Source organism: Notolabrus celidotus, chromosome 16 (assembly GCF_009762535.1).
Source record: "Notolabrus celidotus isolate fNotCel1 chromosome 16, fNotCel1.pri, whole genome shotgun sequence".
Taxonomy (NCBI): Eukaryota; Metazoa; Chordata; class Actinopteri; order Labriformes; family Labridae; genus Notolabrus; species Notolabrus celidotus.
In genome coordinates this window covers 27,548,018-27,569,364 of record NC_048287.1, presented here as the reverse complement: position 1 = coordinate 27,569,364, position 21,347 = coordinate 27,548,018, and the positions used below count along the sequence as shown (strand labels likewise).

At 41.4% G+C, this 21,347-nt stretch overlaps 1 protein-coding gene across 1 annotated transcript in view; it reads right to left on the bottom strand.

Moving 5' to 3' along the window:
• macf1a (microtubule actin crosslinking factor 1a) overlaps positions 1-21,347 on the bottom strand; it is a 257,947-nt gene that overhangs the window by 62,911 nt on the left and 173,689 nt on the right. The window contains exons 49-59 of the mRNA XM_034704646.1: positions 20,517-20,579; positions 19,849-20,087; positions 19,481-19,610; positions 16,996-17,195; positions 16,457-16,684; positions 16,095-16,371; positions 15,285-15,883; positions 14,935-15,123; positions 14,601-14,807; positions 12,969-13,286; positions 12,663-12,845 (exon numbers count right to left, since the gene is read on the bottom strand). Coding sequence (XP_034560537.1) covers positions 12,663-12,845; positions 12,969-13,286; positions 14,601-14,807; positions 14,935-15,123; positions 15,285-15,883; positions 16,095-16,371; positions 16,457-16,684; positions 16,996-17,195; positions 19,481-19,610; positions 19,849-20,087; positions 20,517-20,579 — 2,633 coding nt within the window. The remainder of the gene's footprint in view (positions 1-12,662; positions 12,846-12,968; positions 13,287-14,600; positions 14,808-14,934; positions 15,124-15,284; positions 15,884-16,094; positions 16,372-16,456; positions 16,685-16,995; positions 17,196-19,480; positions 19,611-19,848; positions 20,088-20,516; positions 20,580-21,347) is intronic.

Here is a 21,347-nt window from a genome sequence, read left to right as displayed (position 1 = left end):
AACAGTGAGTGAGTCTGCACACGTTCTTTAAAACTTTCACTCTGCTTTCACTGTGTATGTGTGTGTGTGTGTGTGTGTGTGTGTGTGTGTGGGGGGGGGGGGGGGGGGGGGGGGGGCAGTGAGTTTCATTCAGCTGGCAGAAGGCAGTCTATGTCACGCATGGATTTGAACGTCCGTGTGCGATTCATGCAGAGCGAACTTTTCACGTTGTCAACACTTCGGAGGACTTTCTCCGCCATGCTTCACACAATTTGGTTTCAATGCGGCAAAAATAAACTTTCTCATCCTCTCTTCCTTCTTCCCCTGACCTCTCTTTTCTCTCTCTCCCACACAAACAACACCTGTGAGGCTGCCCGCTGAGAGGTCATCTCTCTCTTTTTATTTTTCTACTCCTCTCTTTTTTTTTTTTTTCCTTCAGCCTCCTCCATCTCCCACACATCCAAACACCCACCTGGTTCTACTTCTTGGTGAGATCTTTCAACACATTTACACAACAAAGCAGCAGCCGAAGTCTCAGTCAATATTTCTGAAGTTAGATGTAATAATTATTCTTTTTCTTTATGCTTCATAGTATGTTTCTGCAGGTGGATCAACCCATAATAACATCAAAAAACATCTAAATGTACTATATACTTAACATCCAATTTTTATTACTCCCAGAGACGTGTGGAGAAAATATTAGTTATCAGTATTTGTTAGAAAAATATAAATATATTGTTTTTTTTAAATGGAAACTACTGTACTTGTTAAAATCATTCACTCGAAGAAAAAACAATAAAATGTCAGGATTTTTTTCATTTCAATTTATTTATTGTATTTCATATTATTTATTTTATTATTATAATTTTATTCATTTGTTTTTATTTCATTCTATTGTAATGTTTTGATATTAAGTTGTATCCCCCTTACCATGGGTGGGGTTGGTGGGGGATTCTATTAATCAGTATATGTCATCACTGTGAATTATTACTGTTGTATTGAAAAATTCATAAATAAACTTTGTTTAAAAAAAACAATAATTCTGACATAAAAAAAGTGGCAGGTATTTTTTTCATGAAACAAAGTGACCAAGAACGACAGACGATTGAGTCCACATTAAAGCTCCTGTGAGGAGTTTTTCAGTGGTTATGAAACAGACTGAATTCAACAGTGATGCCTCTTCATAGCCTACAAAAGCAAACTAGACCATCAGACCATTAGTTAAGAAGAGACCAAAAACTGATGCGGTGAGCAGATCTGTTATGTATAGAACCATCACACTGTGGAATAATTTAGCAGTCACACCTTAATAATAACTCTAATATTAATGAATTTTAATGAATTTTAGTGAACATCCTGTTTTGTTTTTTGATTTATTTTATTGCATGTTTGAAGCATTTTCATTTTTTCTATTTTCTGTTTGTAGCATCTTCAGTTGTATTTCATGTTTGTAGCATGTTTCTGTTTTTGTATTTCATGTCTGTAGGATTTTTCTGTTTTTTGTATTTTATTTCTATATTGCATTCACAGTTTTTCTTTGTAATGTTTGTAGAATTTTTAGTTTTGTATGTTATGTTTGTTTATATTAGACCCCAGGAAGAGTAGCTGCTGCGTTAGTGGCAGCTAATGGGGATCTGAATAAAGAATAGAATCAGGACAGGTTTTAATTATTTCTGTTTCATAGTTTTTAAGCCTGAAACTGCTGCGAGGGGGTAGGTGTCAGATGAGGTGATTTTTTTTTTACATTTTCTGCAGCAAATATCCCTAATGAGTGAAATATTTGACTGTAAGTTGAAAGCAGGAGGATATTTTGTATCAAAAAGCATAATTAACACATGTACAGGACAAGATCAGCAATGAGAGAGGTTTCACTTTGTCCACAGGGGGCGCTAAAGTCGACACAGACAGAAAGTTCCTCACAGGAGCTTTAAGGACAACATAAAGATCAAATTAGAGACATGACTGAGAATGAAGTCGTAACATTATGAGAATAAAGTCCAAAGAGAAAAAGTCAGAAATTCAGGAGAAATAATTCATAAAATTATGAGATTTTTTTTTTTACATTTACATAATAAAGTAATAAAATAACAATATTTAAGTTGTAATCTTATAAGAATTAGATTTCAGTTTTCCTCTCTCTGGACGGAGGTTTGTAGTCCCTCAGTGGAGAACAAAGAGGTTCAAAAATAGCTTTGTTCCTGCTGCTATCACTGATGTAACGGTATTTGCACATTCTGCAGAGGCATTGTTTATTAGCACTATTTACTTGCTTCATCTTGGTTATTAATTTATTTACCAGAGTTATATTTATTCATGAAGCCAGCAGACTTTTGTTTTATAATCGTTTGAAATCCTTTACTCTGACTGTTTTGTGTTGAGCAGCCATCTGCCTTCACTAAAATCAGGACCGTGGATCATCTTGTGATGTTAAACTCAACAGCTGTGGACTAACAGCGGTTGCAGAAGTTGCAAGATATTCCAAAAATACTCATTTAATGAAATCCCATTCATTTCTTTGTCATGTTTTTGATCATATTTGTCCAGCATCCAAGAGAACAGTGGATTTTACTGACCTGAGTGAAGGAAGGAGAGAAAAGAAGGAGAGTGAGAAGGCCTGGCCGAGCCATGACATGCCTTTCTAATTCACAGCAGCTGAAACAATACAGACCTGAGAGTGGAAAGGCTAAGATGTTACACACACACACACACACACACCCACACACACCCACACACACCCACGCTCCCAGACATGTTTAGATCATACAATCCCGAATCAGAACAATGACTGTGTGTGCAGCTAAAGGAAAGTTCAGCCAATGGAATCAAGTTATATGATTACAGAAATGATGTTAGCGTGATCCAGTCAGCGTCTTGGAGAGCCGAAGTGACAGAGAGAAATAAGAGTCATGCACTCAGACAGACACACATCAGGGCGCACAGACAGACATGATTAAGCCAAGTGAAAGAGAGAACAGGAAGACAAAATGTCAAGCAAAAATATGACTTGGATTAGCCGTGGAGTCATGAGAGGGTTACCGGGTTCTGACACACTGAACTCTCCTGACTGCACGCCACCTTTGGTTTGGATGAGACGAGCCAACACGGCTGCTAACAGCTAAAAAAAGTTTGTAAATCTGAGTCCGGTTGAAACCCGGGTACAGGGTAACATCACACACAAAATTAACTCAGTGTTTATGACTGCTGTCTTTCATACTTTCTAGTTTTCATTTGATCACATATATACAGTACATTACTGTGTCTGAAGAATCAAAAGAGCCGTTACATAGAGCGCTCTTTTATTCATTAAAACAAAAGCATGATTAACTGAACGACTTTCAGATGGTTTTCCATGTAGACGCCTTTGAAAAGCCCGTCATGCAGTTTTATTTGAGGGTCATTTTTATGTCACTAATGATTTATGGTTTCCAGAGCTGAACACAGATTTTTTCTGAGGGCCTCTTACTCAGCCATATTAAATATGGGCTCTCTAGAACACACATCATGTGTTACACTGCATGGGGCTGTTGTAACACATGGTATCTTTTAATCAGGTCAGTTATGGGACCAAATTTATCTTACAAGCTGCACAGCAGCATATTGGACCGACTCTCAAGTGTTCAAAATGTCTATTTCTGACTTGCTAACTGCTAATTACTAAAGCTAAAATTTAAATGTGTTAGCAGCTTTCTAGGTGAAAATTAGGACACCTTCCAGCTTCACAGCGTGAGTCCAAAGTCAACCAGTGAGCTGCTGGCCCAGTTTGGCTTTACTTCCACTCCCGTCATTAAATAGTTGCTGACACAGTCGGTGCGGGAAGGACAGTGAGTCACTGGCGTTAAGATCCTCTGAGGATGATGAGAAGGAGAGGAGGAGGTATAGGAGGATAGAATAATAAGAGGGGAGGAGGTGAAAGGTGTGAGGGAGAAGGAGATGGAAGGGGTGAGGACAGGGGGGGCGTGTGGTCGTGATTTAGGACAGACATTTCCAAAGACACACACATGCCTGCAGTTCTGCTGTCACCCAGACTAACCAGCCCATCACAGGAATGTCCATCTGCAGCTACGAGTTTAGAGCCTCATAACGCCCCTCTGCTCAAACACCAGAGTGTGTGTGTGTGTGTGTGTGTGTGTGTGTGTGTGTGTGTGTGTGTGTGTATGTCTGTGTGTGTGTGTGTTGTCATCCCACCCAGAGACTGTGTCAGCTGCTTAGGACCGGAGTGAGCCAGGGGCATGCAGTGGGATGTTGATGCCACACCCTAATGTGTGTCTGTGTGTATTTGTGTATTTGTGTGGGAGGGTGGGGTGAGGAGACAGCTGAGATTCCAGGTTGCACCCTGAAAAAGACTGGAATTAGAGGCATCCTCTGATGCAGAGTGCATGCTCACACACACACACACCTCTCATCGGGCCACAGAACGACCCCTAAATACAAACACAGATTCCACAGTAGCACATATGTGCAGACTGGAGGACCATGTATAAACATGCACATGATAAAAAGCTCCACTCTGAATGGGAATCAGAGGCAGACTGCAGCTTTATGATCCTGTTACTCACACAAAACTTCACCTATGTCCACTCACTCTCTGTTTCTTCAACACAGGCAGTCAGTAGTTTCCTCATCTGGTGAGCAGTAAAGTCAGATTTCACGTATCTTGAGTTGTGGGACTCAGATTTTCTCATATACAAAATGAAACACTACACCGGTACACTGTAGGCAGAAAGGGAAGGACATACTATGGATGTTACTTCATTTGTTCCATTGTGGGGATTTTATGAGGTGGTATATGGTGCACAGGAGTTTCCACTCACACTCACAGAAACAGTACCTGACTACAAAGGTTGCTTTAAAGCACCTCTTTGACTCTCTATCATCTGTGCCTCACTACATTTTTACCCCTGACATCTATTTGCTTACATTACACATTTTCCTAAAGTCATAAAACCTGGTGAGCTATACAGAAGCTGCTGACATGCCTTCAGGCTGCTTTCACTGTGTATCTTCATGTTGATCCATTGTTTTAAACAGAGGTACGCATCTTAAATAAGTGAGGATACAGACACCTACACAGCTTTGTGTACAAATACTTAAATAGCATTGTCACAGCCCTTAACATTTCCTGGGAAAGAGGGTAAGGGTAAGGGTATCATATGATGAGCAAGAATGGCATAAGATTGTCGGTAAGTTTTCGAATAATGTCAAGGGATCTGAGGGTGAGACTTATCCAATTTAAAATTCTGCACCCGTTTGACTGGACCCCAAGTAGACTCTTTAGACTTGGCTTAAAAGATTTGCCTACTTGCTGGAAGTGTGGTGTAGATGAAGGAACCCTGGTGCATGTACTTTGGTCGTGCCCTGTGATTAATCATTACTGGAGGAAGATTCGTTGTTATATTGTTCATGTTGTAAAAAGGCAATTTGTACTGTGTCCTAAGATCTACATTTTAGGAGATTCTACAGTTTTATCTGCTTTTTCAAAACCACTGATCGAATGGATACACAGTGCCATTATGACTGGGCGACAGATTATCCTCAGGAATTGGAAGACCCCGGTAGAACCTCCCTTTTCGAACTGGTTGACTGAACTGGGCACAGTAGCTGCAGGTGAAAGGATGTATTATAGGATGCAGGACAGAACAGAGAAATATCTTCTGAGGTGGGGTGTGTATCCTGCTGCAGACGTTCTGGACTCCAGCTGATACGGACGTTCTGGACTTCAGCGGAAACAGCTTCTACTACTCGTCTCATCACTATCACCTCTCTCTCTTACTCCCCTCTATCTGTCTTTCCAGACCCAACTCAGTCGAGGCATGATGGCTGTCTAACATGAGTCTGGTTCTGCCTGAGGTTTCTGCCTATTAAAAGGAAGTTTTTCCTCGCCACTGTAACTAGCTAAATACTGCGATGTGCAATGCTCATGATGGATTAAGGTGGGGTCAGACTGAGTCTTACCCTGTCTTGAAGTTGGGTCTCTGTTCATAATTTGACATAGAGTGGTCTAGACCTCCTATGTTTGTAAAAGCATCTTGAGATAACGTTTGTTGTGATTTGGCGCTATACAAATAAAGATTGATTGATTGATTGATTGATTGATTGATTGATTGATCTTGGTGGGATTAACAGGCCAGAATGAAGATCAAGTGTGAGAACTAGAAATGGTCTTGTATTGTTTTTTTATTTTTATGTCAATTGGATCGTATTATTTTTATGTTCCTTTACATGCTAAGCCACTATAGAAGATAGCACCTGCTGAACCCTCTTGGTTAAGGTTTTGTGTGTGGGTGGGGTTGGGATATTTGTAACAAACAGATGTGTGTCATATATTACTGCTGTTTTGTTTTTGTAAAATCAAAATTGAAAGTTGTAAAAAAAAAAAACAAATACTTAAATAGATGGAAGTTTTTCTGCTTTTTTAGATGAATTTAGACAAATACATCAAGTGAATGATGTTACCTGAACATGAGCAGGTAAGGAAGACATTTGCTTTATTAAAATGGTAAAATAATTGTCAAAGTGATGATGTTCAGAAGTAAACAAGTCGAGGAGCCTGACCAGGTTTTTAGATGTCAGGTTTTAAATCCTGAGGTTAATTTTTTAAGGTTTTATACCCTAAAGTTACATTATTTTATGTCTTTTGTGCAGAATGTGTGAGATGATTTTTAATAAAGGTGGAACAGACTGAAAAAAAGGTCCTCTCTCTCTCTCTCTCTCTCTTTCTCATTGACCCAGTAATTATCCATGAGATCACCGCGAGGAAGTTTAAAAAATAATCTGACAACAACACCTCCTACTCCCATGACCCCTTCTTCCATGGCTGCCCTCCAACCAAACCCACACACACATGCGCATGCACACACACACACACACCACGTCCTGACTGAGCCCCCTCGTCTTTCTAAGCATCGGCATGACATCATCCCTCTGGATTGGAAATGGGGTCTGGTGGGGGAAGGGAAGGAGGAGAATGAGGAGCAGGGGGGAGAGGGGTGGCCCGGTCTGTTTTGGAGCCAGACAGACATGTTTAGGTTTGAAATGAGCCGAGCTGGATCGGTTACAGAGGAGAGAGAGAAAGAGAAAGAGAGGCAGTGGGAGAGAAGGTAGAGGGAGGTAGAAACAAAGCAGAGCAGGGGGTGACTTCAAAGATCCTTTTTAAGACTCTTTCAGCGGGCTAGAGGAAAATCTACCGCAGCTCTGTTACTGAACACAGACACAGATGAAACAAAGGGTCAAACAGGTCACGAAGAACTCTCTTCGTGTATTCCCTCCATCCCATCACTCCTTATCTGCCTCCGTGCGTCTGTAAGCCTGCATGGTGATCTGGCTCTCAGTCGTGATCTACCAACACTCTCTGTTAGACTCTCTTTCTCTCCATTCTCAGACCCTCCGTTCCTCCAGTTCTGCCCTCTAAATATAAATATATAATAAATAACAGAGACGATCTCTCCACCATGCTCAACAAATCCTGCACACAGCAGCTATAACACATCCTAGCTCTGTCTGTTTTTGTTTACCCAGCAGCCACCAGAGTGTGTGCTCTAACGGAGGATGATCTTCATCAGAATAACATGATTACAATAAGAGCACATTTATTTTTGGGGTGTTTAATTCTATTTTATTGGGTTTTTGAAGTCAAAAGATGTTTAAATAATTTAACATAACAGGATAAATGAACCCCAACAAAGCAGACTTTAAAGAACGGGGTATTAATATCATGAATAAAATAAAATCTATAAAAAGGACAGCTGGAATATTTAAAAACTTGAGTCAGAGTTAAAAATCCAGTAAGGAGTTTTATCTGGTTATGAACCTTTCACTTATGTTATGACCTACAAAAGGCAAGAACTTCACTTCACAAATCTCAGAGCACTACACGCGAATTTCCAGCAACAGTTGCGATGTTCTCTTCTTCTTTGGCTTTTAAATGTGGTTAGAAAACGGCCTCCAGGGGGCGCTATGTCCACCATCTGGCAGGAGTACCACATTACAGCCAGGCACAAGTTAACACAATGGGAAATTTCCTTTTTAACATGAGATAATCTTTGAATGAACTTTTAAATTTTTCATGTATTTATTGTGGTTATTTTGAAACACTGTATATTAATACCAAAGACATCACAACTATGACAGAACATATATGGAATTATTGAATTCGTGTCACACAAACAAGAATATGTTTTATATTTTAGATTCTGTAAAGTAGCCCCCTTTTTCCTTCATGACAGCTTTGCACACTCTTGGTATTCTCTCAGTCTGCTTCATGAAGTGGTCTCCTGGAATGGTTTCTAATGAACATGAGCCTTGTCAAGAGTTCATTTGTAGAATGACTTGCCTTCTTAATGTGTTTGAGACCATCAGTTGTGTTGTTCAGAGGTAGGGTTAGTACACAATGGATAGCTCAATTTGACTACTGTTGTAATCCAGATTATGGCAAAACCAGATTATTTCATAGTTTTGATGTCTTCAGTATTAATCTACAATGTTGAAAATAATTAAAACAAATGAAACCCATTGAATGAGAAGGTGTGTACAAACTTTTGACTGGTGATGTATATTTGAGGACCGATCTCTAGTAAGGTACATCTTAGTTTAATCATATAGTAGTAGATATTGTTGAAAGGATTGTTGTTGCCTAAAATGACATTTCTGTTCAATTTAAGGTTAGATTAAAAAAGAAGGCATGCTGGGAAATGGGATTCTTGCTCGCTTCCCTCAGCTTGATGTCAGATTTTTCCAAGAAAACAAATGTACTGTCTCTTTAAATCTCAAAGTATTGACTGAAATGTTTCTTTAAGGAGAATTACTCTCGGTCATTTGCAGTGTGAGTGCACCTGTAGACCTGCACACTGACCCCATTCATCTCACTGTACATGAGCCAGAACAGAGCCTCACAGTCTTTGTCGGATCTGCTTCGTCTAGATATTTACATGCCCCCACTCACTCTCTCTCTCTGTCCCTCATCATTCCCTCAACACCTCTTTATCTCCTCTGTCTGTTTGTTCTATGCAAAACATCCACTCAGCTCACTCTCATTAGGAGGAGGGAGGGTTGGATGTAAAAAAACAAAACAAACAGGAGGAAGGATGGAAGACAGGAGGCGCAGAGAGGTTAGTGGGTCAAGAGTGAGAAGTGAGGGAATGTAATGAAGATGTTTAAACAAATATTTAAGTGATCAAATTATAGAAAGATAAAAAGAGAAGACAGGCGAGGAAAGAAAAAGCAGGAAAAGAGATGAAGAAAAAAAACAGGAGATAAATGTTCTTTGATCCACCCACACGTCTTCTCAAGAGAGGCAGAGAACTCACCAGGGAGCAAACACGAGTCGCACTAAACCCTTCAAAGTGATTAAGCACTAATATCACATGAATCATCAATCACTTTCAGGAACACTTAACCTCCTCGCAGCGTCACATTCAGAGCAGGTGGCAGAAATGTGCTCAGCGATTCGTGCATACTTGTCCTGAACTCTCATAAGCCTGCGTAGCTCTCTGCAGCGGACAGGATGTTACATCAGAGACAGAAAATGTGCACTTCAGTGATAATAGTCAAACACAGAGAGAGAGGCGTCTGTACCCCTGAAAGGAGCAGCAGAGAAAGCAACGAATGACAGTGGAGGTGCCAGCAGAGCACATTCCTGAGGTCAGCTCTGAGGCAGTCCTCAAATTGTGAAGAGGAACTTCTGTTGAATGCAGACACAAGCCACAATGGTTGATGCTAAAAAGAACTGCAAGTCGAGAACACTATATGGATGTATATTTTTAAGAAGCCGTCTGAGCATATTCATAAACACACCAAATAACTCAGCATACATTCAACTACTGCACTGCATTGTTACAGCAAAGAAAGAGACTACAAGTTCATTTGCAAAAACAGATAACTCCGTTTTTATAAATTTTCAAAAAAACATATTTCTTTTTTATATAGATTCCTAATAAAGTTACATTTTCAAGATATCTCTGATTAGTAAAGTCATTTTGACTTAGTCAAAGCCACCCAACCTCAGTTGATTGATAATACCAAAAGCTAGTAATAGAAAAACTTTTTTTTTGAAATATTTTTAAAACATTTTAAAAGTGAGTTAACTGTTTTTGCAAATTAACTCTTCAAGTATTTATTGATTTCTACTTCACACTGAAGAAAAGAAAGACAGACCACTGAACAGTGCCTGTGTTAATAAAAAAAAATGCTGTTTGTGATCACTATTTGGGGCGGCAGTAGCTCAGCCCATAGGGACTTGGCTTGGGAACCGAAGGGTCGCCAGTTCGAGTCCCAGCATGGACGAAGCTTGGCAAGTGGACTGGTGGCTGGAGAGGTGCTGGTTCACTTGCCTGGGCACTGCTGAGGTGCCCTTGAGCAAGGCACCGAACCCCCAACTGCTCGGGGTGCGCTGGTTGATGGCAGCATCCTCACTCTGACATCTCTCCCTAAGCATGTTCACTGCATGTGTGTGAATGTATACCAAAAACTGTGTCCAAAAAATAGCACGAGTGAAAAAAGTACATTTCTTTCTTTCTATTTGCGCTTTATTTGCAAATTAGTTGCACGTTCTAAATTATTGATTATTTTTAAATACTGTCCGTAAAGGCCACGCGTCTTTGGAACAGCCTCCCCTCCTCAATCAGGGCCGCCCCCCTCTGTTGACTCTTTTAAGTCTCGCCTCAAAACACACTTTTATATTTTAGCATTTGAGTCCTCTCGCCCTGAATAGGTTTGCATTCCCAATGCTGCGCTTTCCTTGTCGTTTGTTTGTCTCTTTCTCAAATAACTGTTTGGTTTGGTCTCACACTGTTTTTTTATTTTATTTTATTCTATTTATTGATTTAATTATTTTTCATACCTTTGAAAGCACTTTGAGCATGTGGCTCCATCTCTCTGGAACAGTCTACCGCCCCAAGTGCGCTGTGCTGATTTGACTGAGACTTTTAAAAAGCAGCTTAAGACACATTTGTTTGTTATGGCTTTCAACCTTCTGTTGTAATTTGATGTCATTCTGTCTGCTTTCTTTATTATCTTATTTATTGCTCACTGTATTGTCTTGTCGACATTGATTCTCTGTAAAGCATTTTGTGACTATGTCTGTGAAAGGTGCTATACTAAATAAAGTTTACTTACTTACTTCTGCTGTGTTTTTAAATGTGCTTTATAAATAAACTTGACTTGTAAATATACTGTGTACTGCTTACCTCTTGGCCAGGTCACCTCTGTAAAAGAGGTCTTGATTGCAATGGGTTTTTATCTTGTTAAATAAAGGTTAATAATAATAATAATAATAACTAGGCATTCAAAGCCATTTATTACAGCAAGATCTGAAATGTATCAAAGTGTTTAGAACTGTGTGAGTAATCTCCTGAGAGAAAAGCAGCACATTTTCTGAACCCAGCCTCTCAAATTTGAAGGATTTTGCTCTTTTTCTCTGAACACTTTTTTTTTTTTACAACAAAGATGTAAAAAAAAAAAAACTGTGACTAATATTTTTTAACTCATCTTTCAAATTAAAAAAACTGAATGATTGAGCAAAAAAAAAAGCTGCTTGGTCAATTAATCAAATTAATTCTACATCTTGCAGCCTGAGTTTGATCATTTCTTTTTAAATATTTTAACCATACATGTCTTCTCTCTTCTTTCTTCATGTTTTCCTGTCAAAAACATGCTTTTGATACAACTCATCCTATCTTCCTTTGTTTGAAATCTTTTCTCTGTATTCTCTTGCTTATTGTGAACTCTTCAATGTCTTTTTTTTTGTCTTTTGCCCTTGTCTTATAAAACTAACTTGACTGGTATTAATATCAAGATCAGTCTGTTATTATTACTTTGCTGTTCCTGTAAACGGTACAAAGAGGAAGCAGACGTTTCTCATGCCTGTAAATAACTGAGCTTCAAGAACCACAAGATAAAGAAGCAACTTTAGACCAGGCAGCAGCCATTACCACAGTGACAGGGCTAACAGGTTGACATGCTGTGTGGTACCTGAACATCCCTAAGTGGGAGGAATGTGTGTGTGTGTGTGTTAGAGAGAGAGAGAGAGAGAGAGGGAAAGAGGAAAGTGTGTGTTTGTGGTAAATGTTAAGAGAAACACTGGAAGAGCAGAAAAACTGTTCTTTGGAGAGCCGCATGATTCAGCAGTGTGTCAGGCATTTCAAGCAGATGTGTGACTCAACTAATCGCTGTTTCTGTGTCCTGGTACATCACATAACACACACACACACACACACACACACACGCACGCACCTACCTCATGGTCTCTAGAGGTATGAGCAAGAGGACAGGATGGATACAGACCTCCACTGATGCTCCATAGATACTGAATGACACTATTCATGACACCCACACACACACACATACGCACGTACACACAGCTGGCCTCGAAGTCTCAGCTAATGTTACGCTCAAGGTTTTCTGTTTATCTGCGCTGATTAGTTTCAGAGACATGAGCGGAAAGGAGGAGACATACACTCAGTTCAGATTCAGGATCAACTTCTTTCACGTACAAACAGATATCAGAACTGCGATTCACAAACACATTTTTCATATGTGTAACTCAAATGTCTGCAGCAGCAGCACACACCAAAGAAAATCAGACGTCAACCAGCCATTTATACCACCCCCAAACACACACACACACACACACTCCAGCTCGTACTCGGACATATCACGTCCATGTAAATGAATTCAGAGTTTCATCCTACCTTGAACTCCTGCAGCTGCTGTTTGATCATCTCCACTTCTGTGCCTACGATGCCCTGCGAGTTCAGCCCCTCCTCAGCCCTTCCCAGCAGGCCTTGCAGCTCGGCCACCAGCCTGTAGAACTCCCGAACCTTCTCAGCGGCGTCCTCGATCTGGTCCAACCTGCCCTGACCACGCTCGCTTAGCTGGAGAACAGGAAAGGTAGAAGGTTAAGGACTCGATGGAACAAGTTTAGATATTGAATCAGGTTTGAATCTAATGACTGGAATTTTACCAGCTTCAGCATCATCATGTCACTTTGTCCTTACCTTGCCAGCCTGGCGACTCAAAGCCTCCGTTTCCCTCCTGAGAGCCAGGAGGTCAGGGGACGAGCCCTCTCGCCGCAGCATACTGGTGCAGTCAGACCCGTGACCCTCCAGCTCCGTCCTGAGGTTGGCCAGACGGGACAAGAAACCTTTGAGGGCGTCAGTCTGAGAGGCCAGGGAGTCGGCATCACGTCCGACAGGGCTGAGGGAGTCCAGCTCATCGTCCAGGTCGGCAAGGCGTGAGAAGACATCGCGCACGTGAGACTGGACCTCGCCCACACCCTGAAGGCGGGTTTCCAGGGAGGAGCAACACTGCTCGATCTGAGGAAATAAAAAGAGAGGCGGACAGACGAGAAGAGACAGGAGGTTAGAGAAGAAGTGTTTCATTTTGGTTTCATTTGAAAAATACAACACTGAGCATCTGTCCTTCAGCTGAAAGACCGTTTCTCCACTCTCTAGAATCTCTGGTAGGAAATACCTTTCATCCCGATGTCAATAAGAAATGAGATAATCACATATTTAACAAAATTAAAGGTTAAAAGATTAAATCTGGAGTTTTACAGGTCAACTTTTCATAACATAGGCTGGTTTTTTTGACATTTTTTTATGGCATGCACCAATCGAAATAAAGTGACACAAGTAGGAAGATATGTTTTAGTAGCATGTGATCATTTAACTGATGTGAGACAACAGATATGTGTCGACTACTGCAGATCAGTGATGCCAAAGTAAGTGCTGATAGGCTGATGTTCCCTCCTACTCTTGAGGATGCATCCCTGGTATTTTTTTATCATAATTATCACAAATGGGTCAAAAATAACTCTGAATTTCCCTCAGAATCAAAGGACACTTTATAAAATTAGCTTGCATTTTCCTGTCGAAAGTGAACAATACACTTCAACGGATAACAAAAACCAGAAAATGACGCAACACAACATCCAGTAAAAATAGATCAGTCAGTGTAGGTGCAGGAAACAGACAGCAGCAGCATCATTATCTAAGAGCAGGATGATCTGCATCATCTCCGACAGCACGGCAGCTCTTTTCTCAGCAACTACACCGGATCAATAATTCAATAAGAATATAAAACAGCAGCAGTGTAGTACACAGATGGAGTTCCTGTGATCGCCGTGACCTTAAATGGAATATGTGCAGCCTTGGTTGCAGAAAATAGAAGCAATCCTGTGAGTGTTGGATTCTCTGCGCCCTGGTTTACATTTCAATCTTTGATCGAGTGTTGAATGTCCACAATGACCATGTAAGACTTCTGGAACTCAAATAGGCAAACTCTTCTGACAGCTAGGGTTGTTCTGCTCTCTCTCAGTCCACACAGAAACACACACACACAGTAGACCCAACGACCTCTTACACAGTGATCCTTATTATAGTTTCCCTGGTTGTACAACTTCTGTCACTCCAGACAGCTTTCACTGTCTTCTCTCCTGGGGCTAAGAAGTGTTTTCACAAATACCTGCTGCCCTACTTAAAAATGCATGACCTTAAAACATGGGTCAAGCATATTTTGACATCTTTAAAGCGTTTATTGTTCATCCTGATCGGGTTTAGGAGCAGAAAGTCTTAAAAAGAATCCTGTGTGAAAGAAATGTTGAGTGCTGATCACTCTGTTTTACTCACCTTGTCAGTAACGTCATCATACTCTTTGTCTGTCTCTTTGGCCTGCTCTTGAAGCCCCTGAGCCCCCTCAGTGCTGCCTCCCGGTGTCTGTGGTGAGTCCTGTACCAGCCCCTGGGCCAGGTCTCTGAGGTAGACCACCTGAGGCTTCAAGGACCTGAGACTCTCCTGCTGACTTCTCAGACGCTCCAAGCTTTTGGCACTGCAGGCCTGAGTTGAAGAGAAGCAAACACAAATGCTTAATTCGTGTCTTCATACTGAGCATGTCATTTTCACATCACTAATGCTTCTTTTTTTTGCACCACTTCAGAGGACTACAAACAATGTTTTTCAGCACCTGTGGTCCTAAAGCCTCCTGGACTTCAATCTGGTGCTTGGCCGCCTCCAGCCTCCTCTCCACAGCCTGTCTGCCTTCTTCGAACTCCTTCAGGCGGCCGGCCAGTTCCTCCAGCTGGGAGGTGCGGTTATGGAGCCTCTCTCCCAGTCTGTCCACTCTGCGGTTCAGCTGGGCCTTCTCATCTCGAACCTACAGGAAATAAGTTTACATTACGATAGGTATGCTGTCTTCATTATTTCATTTATGATTTGTAAAGCACAAAAAATACTTGTTGGAAGGGTAATGCAACCAAAAAAAGCTGATAAACTCAAAAATAAAAGACTATAAAGCAGGTGAGGCAGCGGTGATACCTCGTCATCCCCAATGCAGCATTGCTCCAGCAGCTGATCTGCTGCAGTGTTAAAGGTCTCCAGGAGGGGTTGTCGTCTTTCCAGGTCCAGAGAGAGACCTCGAGCCTTCTGCAACGCTTCATCCAGAGCCGAGGCCTCCAGCGACGGCTGAATTTCTTCATCTTTCCGTTCACACTCTGCCAACCACGGAGTCAGCTCACTCTTGTGCTGCTGGTAAGTTTCTGCTTTGCTCAAAGTGCCCTTCAGTCTGCTCTCCCGATCTGAGATCCTCTGGTTCAGGCTCTCCCAGTTCTGCCGCAGAGAGGCCAGGCGAGACTGCAGCACAGAGCGCTCGTCTCCGCCCGCGGGTAGAGTGGCGAGCAGGGACGCTCCCTCGGCTTGAATCAGCTCGTAGGAACCTCGTTGACTGGCGATGCCGCGCTGGAGCTCATCGTTCTGTGCCAGCAGGGAGCGAATAGCTGCAGGCTGACAGGGCAGAGAGTCGGTGGATGATTCTGTGGGATCGGCCTGCTTGTCGAGCCAGGAACGCAGCTCGTCAAACATCTGCTGGAACTGCTGAGTGGATGACAGGGCGGTCTGGAGCTGGGAAAGGCCATCAGCTGGAGGAAAGAAGAGCATAAAAAAATCATTAATAGAACGTTTTACAAAGAGGGAACACGTTTTAAAGAAAACATTGCCCTTCATTCCAGTCCATCATTATCTCTGTATGAAATCAGTTTAGCCAAAAATGATGTAAAAACAAATCAGGTCATTGGGGAGAACTGGCTTACTAAAAACAGTTACTGCATCAGACAAATGAACTCCACAAACCTGCCCGCTCCTCTAAACTCCTCAGCGGCCCACTGACACTCTCCAGTCGTTTACTCAGCTCCTCCTTCAGGTAGGGTTCAGCCACGATGGTGCTCAGCTCCTGGCAGAGCCTCTCCGCCTCGGCCATCTCAGTCCGCCGTCTCTCCAGCTCTGAGCGGATCTCTCCGGTCTCCTGAAGTCGACGTTTGAGCGCCTCTGGCTGTGCGCTCAGTGAGGCCTGACCATCCAACCTCTCACCCAGAGAAGAAATGCTGGTGGAGAGTTCTTTGAGCAGCGTCTGGGCAGAAGAGGAGGAAGGTGAGAAACTCATACCTTCATGATGACAGCATGAACCAAGCAACCAGCACAGCAACACGGCTCACCTGGTATCGTTCACTGGTTCCTTGTGCTTGGTCGATGTTGTTCGATCTCTGATTCAGTCGGTTTGTAAGGTCCTCCCACTGCTGGGTGACAGAGCCAAGCTCAGACCGCACCTCTGCCAGGTCCTTGGGGTCCTGAGCAGAGTCTCCAGTCTGGGAGAGGATTCCCTCAGCAGACTGGGTCAGCTGGTCAAACTGTGGATGCCTGGTCTCAAACTCACGCAGCATAAACTGGAAAGAGCAATGATGGCACATTATTCAATCATATGATCAGGATCCAAAAGATCAAAAAAGAGATGGCAGGTCTAAGAAAGAGTAAAACATTTGACAGGCTTCAAAATCTTGTAAACAATCTTCAAAACTTGTAACTGAGGGGGATATGAAGGTCAATATATAGCAACATACATGTGTGGTTGTCATTATTCTGTGGGTCTGTATCTTCCTCATGTTTATCCTCTATACTAGTTACCTCAACATGTGGATTATTCATGTTGAACCTTTGTAAATCTCTGTGATTTTGTCATCATCCCTCCATCACGTACCTGTACTTGTTGTTTCTGCGTGTTGAGCATGTTGGGGTCGATGCTCAGCGGTCCCAGGACGCTCATCATCAGCTCTTTCTCCCTCAGCCACGGGCCCAGCTGATTGGCCGCTGAGGCAAAGCTGCCCAGCCTATCGGCACACGTCTCCAGCTCAGTCTGCCTTTGGGCTGCCGTCTGATTGGCCGTCTGCCAGCGGGAGTCTGCGGGAAAGACAAATTGAGGCAGAATTTGAAGAACTTGATGTGCTCTGATTACTTCCATCTTATGAAAGGAATTTTGGGTTACAGTTTTTGAATCAGAAGTTAGATGTTTGTAAGAGATGGTGATGAAACCAGTCTGCATTATCTAATCCTGACTCAACCTAAAAAAGAATGAGAATCCCTTCTCTGTCTCTCCTCCTACCTCTTCTGTCTCTTTGTCTCCAACACATGTTCAGAGCATCCAGGAGTGTGTCTGCGTTTCTCTGTGTGTGTGTGTGTGTGGTATTACGAAACGTACAATAGAAAGGCCGGCATGTAGGATTTCACCCTAAATATTTCTGTCTCGGTTACCTCACAGGAGGCCAGGGTAAAAATACCAACTTTGTGAGCGAACAAATAGCTTCAACAGAACACTTCCCACTCTCTCCCTGGATAATATTGATCTCAGTGCGTTGCTATCTCTTACAAATAAAAAAAATATGACAAATTCTGAGGCACAGTGCCAATTTCTTTTGGACAGCTTTCAAAAACACATCACATCGGCTTTTTGCTGATCCTCTCTTACATTTATATTTTAAAGCAGAATACGATGAGTTTAAGCAAAATGCATCATCTGGCATCTCTCGACATTTTTTCATACAGTGATCAGACTGCAGTCCTAAGGTTAGAGTGTATTTTTCAGTGAAGGTAATCTTATTGTCAGTTGTGGTTATGTGATCATTTGTTGGTGGGTTTCCCAGCAGTATGTTATGCATGATGTCATTGAGTCTAAATGCAAACAGTCTTGTGAAAAGTATTTATTCTGACTTCAAACTCAGCCCAGACATAAAGTAACAAAGGAACAATTAACTAATATTCTACATAGTTTAATTTGCTTTTTAGTGAGCTCTTAGTGACAAGTCTTTATCAATAACTGTTAGAGCCATAGAGTTATTTGAGTGTATGTGCCTTTAATTGTCATGCTGCATCTTAATGGTGCTGCCAAATGAGAGCTACTGAGCATGTGCGAGGCAATGTGTGCTTTCATTTGAGCAGGACAAAGAGCACCATATTTTTCTAACCGTAGCTTTGTTTGGTTTGTATAGTTTTATACGGCATTCATTTCCTTTTTTAGTATACCCCTTTGTGTACAACGCACGAGTCAGAAAGATCACGTCCTGCAGAAGTGGCAAAGAAGGTTTTTTCTAAAAGTTGCCACTACAATAACTATTTCTCTCAGTGATTAACAATTTAATGTCAGTTAAAAGTATCTCTGTCCTTCCATTCCCACCTTTAGTCGACCTCTTTCTCCCTCTATGACCTTTCCTTATTCATTTTTCTTTCGCTGGCTTCGACTTTTCTCTCTCCTTACATATGTACACATATCTATATCACCACATGTATTGATACTGTACCATAAATACTGTACCATACACTTTTATATTCACTTTCATACAGCCTTATACACTAGCATATAAATATTGCCACTTAGCATACTGTACAATAATTACTATACCATATCCTATGCCTTTAACTTTATAATGCATCTTAAACTATCACTATGTCACATTGTACCTTCAATTATTGTCCATTTATAATTTACAATTAACAATTTCTATATGCCCTGTATGATTCTTTATTCAGTTATACCTTTGTATAGCAGTTGTAATTAAACTAAATTAAATTAAAATAATAATATAATATAATATAATATAATATAATATAATATAATATAATATAATATAATAGAGTAGAATAGAGTAGAATAAAATAGAATATAGTTACATTAAATTAAATATAATTAAATTAAATTAAATTAAATTAAATATAATTTAATAGAATAGAATAGAATAGAATTTCATATAATTTAATCATTTATACTCTTATTCTTACTCTAGTATTTGCTAACCATGTCTTGTGTTGCTGTAACAACTGGATTTCCCCTCTGGGATCAATAAAGTGTTATCTTGTTATCTTATTATTGTATTCACAGACAGACAGTAACATAAACACACAGACAGTCCTCACAGATCACATTCTGTTTACATGAGCGACATTCAGCTCTCTGGACTGTGTTCTCTCTCTGCTTTACTATACCTCCACATAACTGTCCAATGTTCTGAGCTCAAAACCTTCCTAGTTGTTGTCTCTTTGCTTCAGTTTTATTATCATATCGTGTCCTCCTTCACACTGATGTCGTTTTGCCTCAAGCTTTTGAATCAGCAGAGGCAAACTTCTAATCTATCCATCTTTGTAAAATGTCTGGCCCATCATAATGTCATGTTTTTGTCTCTTGCAGCACCTACCTATCTCTTGCAGCTGCTGCCTCCAGCTGTCTGCCTCAGGAGAATCTGGGTTGTCAGCAATCAGCTTCCTCAGCGTGCTCTTCAGCTCCTCCACCTTCCCGGAGTGATCGGCCAGCTCCGAAAGCAGAGCCTGAAGAAGAACAAGAAGATGGTTGAGACAGGAATTAAAGCAGCATTTTAGAAAATAATCCAATCACTCAGCACAAGATAAAATGTTCTGAACTGAAACTGTTCTGACTTCTTTTAGTGGTGTTTTTTTGTGCAGTACTAAAACATGTTAAAGAAATGCTTAAGCTTATGCCAGTTAACTTTACTCAATGGTGTTTATGCTCAAAAAGGAACAGTCATTGCACTTGTCTGTCCTTCACCTTGTTCTCCTGGGCCTGGGCGCGCACAGCCTCAGGTCTGGAGGGGGAGGCAGTCTGTCCTTGTCTCAGGCTTTGCTCTCTATCTGTCAGCCAGCTCTTCAGCTCCTCTGTTCCCTGCCTGGCCTTCTGCCTCAGCTCCAGTGAGGCCTGCTGACGAGTGAGACGCTCCTTCAGCTCCCCGCCCAGCGTGTCGTATCGACCGTTCACATCAGACACGGCTACCTGGAGCTCTGTCAGGTCTGAGGGCACAGGAGGGGAAAGGAGAAATGTAAGGATACAAAAACAAAGAAACACAAATCAATCTGAGACGAGTAAAGTCTTAAGATTTAGCATCAACTACTGAACTGCAGATGCTGTGAGCCTGCAGGTATGTAGTGCAGGTAGCTCAGGGAAGTCAAGATAAGGGGGGGCTTTAGATGTAGATTTTGTCACGAAAACATGGTTTTTACTTGGACATATTTGCCACTGACAGATGTTTTGCATGGACAGAAGCTGACAGACTCAGAGACGATACAGGACGCTAAAACAAAGTTTAACACAAAAAGAAAGGTGCAGTAATCTCTAAAAGTGACTACAAGGAGGAAAATATAAGTTTAAGTTTACCTCAAAGATTCATTTTAGAAGGAACTCAGTAAGAATTGTTGTAAAAAGATGAAGGGAGAGCTCACCTTTGCAGGTGTGAATGCCATTGACACTGCTGGGACCTGCTGAGCCATTGATTTGAGGAGCACCTGGGAGAGAGACACACACCTGACTGAGACAGTGGCACTACAACATACATGCATGGTCTCACAAACACATAAAACAGGTCCAGCAATGTGCTAATGCTACTTGCTTCAAGTTCTGACAAAGCTACTGTACTAATAAGACCAGAGAGACCTTCAAAGTCACGAAGACTTCAGAGCGAGAGAGGCGAGGAGAGATTTAAAGCCATGAAAACAGATGACAGTGAGAAAGACATGGAGGATACTCAGCCTTTACAAGACGTAGAAATGTGATGGATGAAAAGGCAACCAGGACACTGAACAGAGGTTTAATTTGCTTTGCTTTACTTACTGACACAATCCTTCAATCAAAGCACATGTTTAATTTGCTCACACCTCAACTAGACTGTTTTCACAGTTGCAAAGAGGTAAAATAACGGCAGACTGATGTTCTTGAGGTTTTAATTTGTGGTTTCATCGAGGTTAAATGCATTTCATTCTGAAGTTTCTTTCCTCTTAGGCGTCTTTGCAATTTCAAAGCATGTAGGTAACAAGATTTTGTAAGACCAATGTAATCTCTGTGACTCTATTTAATCCTGCCATCACAGATTAGCTTTCTGCTTATAGATGCAAATGTATTCAGGTCTGATGTTTCACTTTACAGCACCCTGATGTTCATCATCAGTTTCTCTCTGGTGAATCTAAAACACTTTAAAGACGTTTTTTTCTCTCTCTTCCAGCGACATCATCTTTACATTTTAAGATATAAAGCTTCAAAGCTGGTCTGATGAAGAA